This window comes from Gobio gobio (assembly GCF_949357685.1).
Source record: "Gobio gobio genome assembly, chromosome: 8".
NCBI lineage: Eukaryota > Metazoa > Chordata > Actinopteri > Cypriniformes > Gobionidae > Gobio > Gobio gobio.
Window position 1 is genome coordinate 48,220,409 of NC_137114.1, and position 8,340 is coordinate 48,228,748.

Sequence of the window (8,340 nt, forward strand, 5' to 3'; positions counted from 1 at the left end):
TATATATATATATATATATATATATATATATATATATATATATATATATATATATATATATAGAATATATATTCACAATATCTGTGTGTGTGTGTGTGTGTGTATATATATATATATATATATATAGAATATATATTCACAATATCTGTGTGTGTGTGTGTGTATATATATATATATATATATATATATATAGTGAAGATGTGATTTACTGAATGCGGCCCCTTTAAGAGACATGACACAGCGCGCACTGAGCATGCGCAGAAGAGAGGAGCGCTAGAGCCCTCCTATACGTTTTGTTTTCTCTCTTCTCTCTCTGTTTGTTTATTTTTGTTGTTTCCTTTGACGCTATTGTGAATGTAACAGTCGAACACACTGTGATCCTCTGTAAGTGTGTGTTATGTTAATGTTCTTGTTAATGCAATAAAGAGAGAGAGGGAGAGAGAGGGAGAGAGAGAGAGACACGAGATTAGGTCTGAAACTTTCACCATTTGAAACTGAAAGCGACGCTGTTAACGATCGTGAATGAAGGACAAATGTGGAATATTTTCTCCGTATGCCTTATATTTCCAGTCTGCAGGTGAGAGATGTTTCATTTATAATGTAAGAGTTGATTTTTTTGTGTGTTGCCTAAATATACATTGTTTGTAGTGTAACTTACAGATAATTAAATATAGGCGTTCATTTTGATCAGCGTCTTTTCAGTCTGTACATATTGTGTATGATTTCTGTTATCTTTGTTAGATTTCTGTTTAATTCAATACAGAGCCGTTGAAAAACAGAGTTATGACACTCCCATACATAGGAACTGAGGAATGCGGATGTAAAGCGTTATGGAGCGACCAAGGGGGTAATCCTACACCCGGAAAGCATTCCTTCCATAGGGGCAGCCACTGCTAACCAAGCCATCACCTGCTGTTAGCATCCCATTGACTCCCATTCATTTTGGCCTCACTTTGACAGCGAATAACTTTACATCTGAGGCGTTTAAAGACTCCATTTGTCCATTGTTCATTTCTAAAGAAACACGACAATGTATAAAAGGCTCCATTACCTTGTATCTTACACTATAGCCCCGTAGAAGCCGTTTTTGTAAAAAAAATAGGCTAACGATTGCGTCATAACCATAACATAGAGAAATTACCGTATATACCCGTATAGACAGGACACATTAACCTAAAATGGCGTACTGGCGTTACATTTTAAAATAATAAATACTATGCAAAATGTCAAAATAATCAATCAGAATACTTACCAAAAGTTGCTCCTGCTCACTCTCTCTGTCTCTACAAGATTCGGTGATTCAGATTTCATTTAGTACAACTACTAGAAGACTTACAACTGTCAGGCAGGCTGCTCACGTCACATCTACGTCGTCAAGCGCAGTCTGAGGCTGCGCAGTACGCTCAGCCATCAGGAAGTGAGTGCTTCTAATTGACTTCACTTTTCTGCGTTGAAGTCTATGGGAAGAAATATCCATTTCTCTTACTGTCCATGGGAGCGACCAATAGTTCCAGTATTGAACCCCATTCATTTCAGTGTGTCTCAAGCACACTCTCTGGCAAATTGATGAAATTACTGCATATTTTGAGATTTTATGGCATTAGTTGACCTCTCAGGAATATTAATAGAAGTGGTATTTTATGAAGTGAGTTATAGTTAATGTTTATTGTTATATAATAGATCATTAGACTCTAACTGCACAACGTGAGCAGCACTGCAACAGCTACTATATCCAGATGCTATGTCATATTTCAACAGTTTTTTTGTGAGATCTTTCTCTCGAATGCGTTTCTATGAAGTAGCCCATTCAAGGAATAACGTATAACGCCTATGAATAATGAATATGAATAACGCCTGGATAAAAAGAGTTGAATTAAATGGGTTGCCCTGTTTTTTTAAACACTATTAAAAAATACTTTCTTGGGTTAAATTCTGTATGCTAGAATCCTTCATTTATATTCACCTGTTGTGTATTCTTATGTGAATTTCATAAAATAACTTTTTGACGTTAACAACATTTCAATTATAAAATAAGTTACCACTAACCAGTAGATGGCGGAAGAGGAACACTTATTGGCTCAGCCATTTTTTCTCTTTTTCTTTTAAATTAGTTTTTATAGATCATCAAATCACTATTATAACATTAAAATATCTATTTTTGTTACTTTATTTGTACTGAAGTGTTAATTATTTAGGCTAATTGTAAGTAAAAGTCTCAAGAAAAACTCAAACTTCTGACTAAACTTCACAATAAATATTTAAATCGTCTCTGTGCTTTGTTTGTTATGATGAGAGGATTTGTAGATAATGGGAAGATTCGTGTAAAACGTAAACTTGCACTAAAATTCATTCAGCGTTTTAGAGACCGTATAAAACTTGTTTTAATCGATATGGATTCTCAGTCCTGGTAAATGAAACATTTGACTGGTCATTATTTTCAACAGAAATGCCCGTGATATGCACTCACATGAACCCAAATAAAATAACCAGATCACTATAAAAAAAAACCATTAACATCATCTCTTCTTTATCTCTCCCCAGAATAAAATGCTACTGTAAAGCCTAGTCGAAGTCGATGCACATATTGTGTTAATATTTACCAGAAATTGCTGCAAATATAGTGAAACTGCTGTCTGTCCTGCTTAATCCTATTCAAACAGATTGACTGCGCGGAGTTGATTGGAACTATTGAGAGCTCCATGAACCACGCGACTGCGTGGCGGCGAGATCAAAGAGTGTCGCAATTCTCTTTTTTTTACCAGCAGCCATATCACCCTGACGCCCAAAACTGGTCTCCCACTGAAGCTAAGCAGGGCTGAGCCTGGTTAGTACCTGGATGGGAGACCAACTGGGAAAACCAGGTAGCTGCTGGTAGAGGTGTTAGTGAGGCCAGCAGGGGGCGCTCACCCTGTGGTCTGTGTGGGTCCTAACGCCCCACTATAGTGATTGGGACACTATACTGTAACAAGCACCGTCCTTCGGATGAGACGTTAAACCAAGGTCCTGACTCTCTGTGGTCATTAAAAATCCCAGGATGTCCTTCGATAAAGAGTAGGGGTATAACCCCGGCATCCTGGCCAAATTTGCCCATTGGCCCCTCTCCATCATGGCCTCCTAATCATCCCCATATACAGATTGGCTTCATCACTCAGTCTCCTCTCCACCAATCAGCTGGTGTGTGGTGGGCGTTCTGGCGCAATATGGCTGCCGTCGCATCATCCAGGTGGTGCTGCACATTGGTGGTGGTTGAGGAGATTCCCCCTTCTATATGTAAAGCGCTTTGAGTGCCTAGAAAAGCGCTATATAAATGTAACAAATAAAAAAAAATAAAAAATTCTATGTCTCTGATTCAATATATTAATTGGTCTTTGTCAGGTGACGTCACACTCGTGAGAACCGAAAGTGCATTATGGGCGGCGCCGCCAATTGTAAGGTATATTATTGCTATAGAGTTGTGTGTTTGTTTAATTTCTTTTCAGTAATAAAATGGCAATTGTAAGTCTCATGACAGAAAGGGTCATAACTAAACAACGGGGAAAGGTCTTTTAGCATGTAGCGGACGTAACGACGCTTCCGATGGCCTGGGTTGCAGTGTTGCGACAACATCACCTTTGCAAACATATCTCCCAATGTATTATAGTAAAATACACTATTAAATTCTACATACATTGATTTACTTCAGTAATGTCAGACAGTTTGTTACATGATGATGACTTGTTTTATTGGAACATTGTTTCTGTTTTATTGTGTTAAGCATTTTGTTTTGTGTAGTTGATACAATTAAGAACAAAAATGCTCGAAAATCATTATCATTACAGCAAGCCCACCTTTGCTAATACTACTGTGTTGTCGCAGTCCTTCGGTCGGAATGTAAATAAATCCTCTACCCAGCCATTTGTGAAATGTCCGTGGGCTTCACGAGATTTATCGTTTTAAAATTGTTCATTGATATATGCGCTTATACCATAAACAAGATAGTTGACAATGTCAAGGTATGAGTAGTATTTAACAGTGTATATATATATATATATATATATATATATATATATATATATATATATATATATATATGACAATATGACACTCACAATTCTGGATTCATCTTCAGCATTCTGTTGCTTTCATGAAGGGCTTCTATCGTTCAGAAGAACAATGTCATCAGACTCAGTTTGCCATCTCATGAGAGGAGCTTCCTTCACTTGACACTGTAGGGGTCTGGGCCAATTCTATTGAAAAAGGATTAAAAAATAATATTTCCAAAATTAAGTAATGCAATACAATTTAAATTAGTAAAAATAATTGTGATTACCCTTAATTTTGATTATGCTGAGAGCTGTCTGTAATAGCATGGGTGTCTAATTGTTAAATTATTTATATTCACACCCTTCGTTTTTAGGAATAATTAAATGACTGTTAAAGGTTAAAAGCCACACAACTTTGTTCACATGGAGGCCTGAAACAGTTTAAATATTTATTGAATCTGATTATTAAATACATTTATATAATTTAAATGAGTAATGTAAGTAGTAAGGCATCGTAAAATGAGCTTGGTGTACTACATTATATTTTAGAATTTATTTTACCAATAATTTATTAATGGTATTTATAATGGGAACAGAAAATACAGATTCATTTTATTAAAACAAAGAGAGATATATATTTAGGACATTTAACATGCAGAATAAAATAACATGCAGTATGAATTGATAAAGACTGATTTCAAGCTAAAGTACCTGTATGCTCTGCCAGTATGTATGCAAATAAAGATTAGCTTAAACTCACTTTCACAATGCACTGAACTGTCATAAAAAAAACTGGTACGTTAGCGTGTTTGTGTCTTGACGCAGATATGACGACATGATAGGCATGCTAAGAACAAGCAATGTACATTTTATGTAATTCACACTTAAACATGGCGAATAAAAAAAATGAAAACGCTTCCCCACCTCAGTCTGCAAAAAGCACTGCGTGCTACAAGACGCTTAAACACACTGATAATAATGCTCATGCGTCAAACAAACAGAATTCTTAACGCGTTAATGTATAACACAGCCACTTTTACCGTTTTCAATAAAAGGACACAACATAATGCCACACTTAATGCTTTCAAAACAAATATAATATTACGATATGAAGAATACTCTCATCTGCACAGAAAAAGCCCAAATGTGGCTGCTTCAGTCAGACCGCCTTATCTACTTCACTGCCTGACTCGTCGTAAAACCAGGCCTCCGTGTGAATGGAGGCGGGGATGCGTAATTTCATGAAGGCTGGGAACAAACAAAAATTAAATATGCTAAAAGTATATTTAACAAATTGTAAACACATCCCAAAAAATATTTTAAACGTAAAATCATCTTCATCCAGGAAATCAAATAGGTATGAGAAACGTTCTTCTGTAGCCTACATCTCGGCATCTCATGAACTTGACGAGCTGCCGTAATCCTGACAATAACGCGCAGTTAATCATTTATAAATGTGTTCATCACCATATTTGACTAAAAATTTTAACAAATGTACTTAATATTTAATTTTAGAAAGAGAAAAGCAATCCAACCTACCGTCTCGGTCGAATGAAGATAAAATGGCGTCGTCATCTGGTGAGGCAGCAGTCATCGAAGGGCAGAGTTAAGCCTATTCTGCGTGTTTTTTTGCACTTTCAGTGTAAAAATAAATGTACACTATGTAGCACCCCCATAATTACACTGAAGAATATTACTCTTTAACACTGTAGATTGTAATTTAACTCATTGGGAATTAATAACTTTTAACACTGCAAATTTTACACTGCCGATTTTACTGTGTAATTCAGTATAAATTCAGTAACTTATCTTTGATTTTTCCAGATCTGGTCCTGTGGGCGTCAGTATCTCACAGTGATCACAGTTCACACCTGCAGTGAAGCCCCTCCCACAACAATTCACCAATAAATACTGGGAATATTCACATCATCCTACAAGAGAAGGACAAACTCCAGGTGTAGCAGCTGAAATCTGTGTGACTGTTAAAGATGGAGTTTATTAAAGAGGAGATTGAAGACATGAGTGATCCAGAACCATCCAGAATAAAACATGAAGATACTGAGGAACAAACAGGTTGGTGTCCATTCTTGATTCTTCATTATTGACTGTGAAATATTAATCAGTATATGGATGATAAATGATAGAGAAATGCATCTAAATTGTCTTATTTTTATCAGTTTTAATCGTAATCGTCAGGGTAATCGTATTAACAAGTGAATGACAGAACTGACCGCTACACATTAAAGATACTTTATACTCACACAGACAGATACCTGATGTCTTGTTTTCTGCTAAGTGTTTTTAATTTTAAAAATTAACCACATTCGACTGATTCTGACTACTTTATATGTTTATTTTAGACCAGATAGAAGTGAAGGAACAACAACACAAACTAAATGACATAAACAAACTCTGTGACTTAAAATCTCAAGCAACAAAATCCAAAAAGCTGCACACCTGCTCTCAGTGTGGAAAGAGTTTCCAAAATAAAGGAGACCTTAACACACACATGAGAGTTCACACTGGAGAGAAACCGTACACATGCACTCAGTGTTGTAAACGTTTTATTTCATCATCACATCTAAAAGAACACCTGATAGTTCATTCAGATGAGAGACCTCATGTGTGTTCCCTCTGTGGAAAGAGTTTTTCGCGGCTGAACAATTTTAAAGATCACCAGAAAACACATGATGGAGTGAGAGATCATGAGTGTTGTGACTGTGGGATGAGCTTTTCATCAACTAGTCATCTGAAACGGCACCAAAGAATTCATACTGGAGAAAAACCTTACAAGTGCTCATATTGTGACCTGAGTTTCACTCAGTCTGGAACCCTCAAATCACATGAGCGACTTCATACTGGAGAGAAGCCATACCACTGCACTCAGTGTGAGAAGAGTTTCAGAGATGCAAAAGGTTTAAAACTTCATCTGTTCATTCACTCTGGAGAAAAGCCAATTAACTGTGATCAGTGTGGTAAAGATTTTAATTCATCATCAAATCTAAAAGAACACCTGGAAGTTCATTCAGAAGAGAGACCTCATGTGTGTTGTGACTGTGGGAGCAGCTTTACTACAACTGGTGATCTGAAACAGCACCAAAGAATTCATACTGGAGAAAAACCTTTCACGTGCTCATATTGTGACAAGAGTTTCAATTGGTCTAGACACCTGAAATCCCACGAGCGAGTTCATACTGGAGAGAAGCCGTACCACTGTACTCAGTGTGAGAAGAGTTTCAAAGATGCATCAGGTTTAAAATATCATCTGCGCATTCACTCTGAAGAAAAGCCATTTAACTGTGATCAGTGTGGTAAAGAATTTAATTCGGCATCAAATCTAAAAGTACACCTGATAGTTCATTCAGATGAGAGACCTCATGTGTGTTCTCTTTGTGGAAAGAGTTTTTCGCGGCTGAACAGTTTTAAAGATCACCAGAAGTCACATGATGGAGTGAGAGATCATGTGTGTTGTGACTGTGGGATGAGCTTTTCATCAACTAGTCATCTGAAACGGCACCAAAGAATTCATACTGGAGAAAAACCTTACAAGTGCTCATATTGTGACAAGAGTTTCACTCAGTCTGGAGTCCTGAAATCACATGAGCGAGTTCATACTGGAGAGAAGCCGTACTACTGTACTCAGTGTGAGAAGAGTTTTACTCGTTTATCAAACCTTCAAACTCATTTTAAAAAATGTTGTACGTGAGCAACATTTGTTTTCATGTCAAATTGTAAAAACTATGAGATAAAATATAGTTTTTTTTATATATATTCATATCATTTCCTTATTTACTTGACATCTGTCTGTAATGCATTAATGAGAAATAAAACAGAAACAACATCTTGTCTTGATTGACCTGTTTGATGAACAGAGAATTAATTATATAGTTTTAATCACATTAATGAGATTTTTATCTTTCTGTCTTAAGTCAAGTCGCCGTCATTTATAGCACTTTTTACAATATAGATTGTTTCAAAGCAGCTTTACAGTGATAATATGAACTTAATGGAAGAGAGTATGTGTTGGCTGTACATCAGCTCTAGAAAAAAGTTATAGACCAAGTTTTTCATTTATTAATTTCCATTGTGAAAAAAATATTTGTTATTTACTTTGGGGCCACATACACTACACCATCCTCAGAAGCCAAACATGTCATCAGTGTGAAAAGAATTTTAAATGTTAATGAAACTTTAAGGAACTCTTATAGTCCCCCTGTGGTCAACAATTTTATCACTTAAAACTCAACTTTGATCACCCAAATTACATATTTAAACATGTTTTCTTGGGGGAAAAATGTATTTTGTGCCTTAAAGGTCC

At 36.1% G+C, this 8,340-nt stretch overlaps 1 protein-coding gene across 1 annotated transcript; it reads left to right on the forward strand.

Moving 5' to 3' along the window:
* The first annotated feature begins 257 nt into the window (after positions 1 to 257).
* LOC307130200 (uncharacterized protein) lies at positions 258 to 7,867 on the forward strand. Its single transcript, XM_079823143.1, has 3 exons — positions 258 to 577; positions 5,847 to 6,095; positions 6,383 to 7,867. The coding sequence occupies exons 2-3, from the start codon at positions 6,011 to 6,013 to the stop codon at positions 7,726 to 7,728; spliced, it is 1,431 nt and encodes a 476-aa protein (XP_079679269.1). The 5' UTR covers positions 258 to 577; positions 5,847 to 6,010; the 3' UTR covers positions 7,729 to 7,867.
* Positions 7,868 to 8,340: the final 473 nt, after the last annotated feature.

Bases quoted from the DNA above. Each gene is read 5' to 3' on its own strand.
- LOC307130200 (XM_079823143.1), top strand. From the start codon at position 6,011: ATGGAGTTTATTAAAGAGGAGATTGAAGACATGAGTGATCCAGAACCA. The intron at 6,096-6,382 runs GTTGGTGTCCAT...TGTTTATTTTAG, and splicing joins AGATACTGAGGAACAAACAG to ACCAGATAGAAGTGAAGGAA.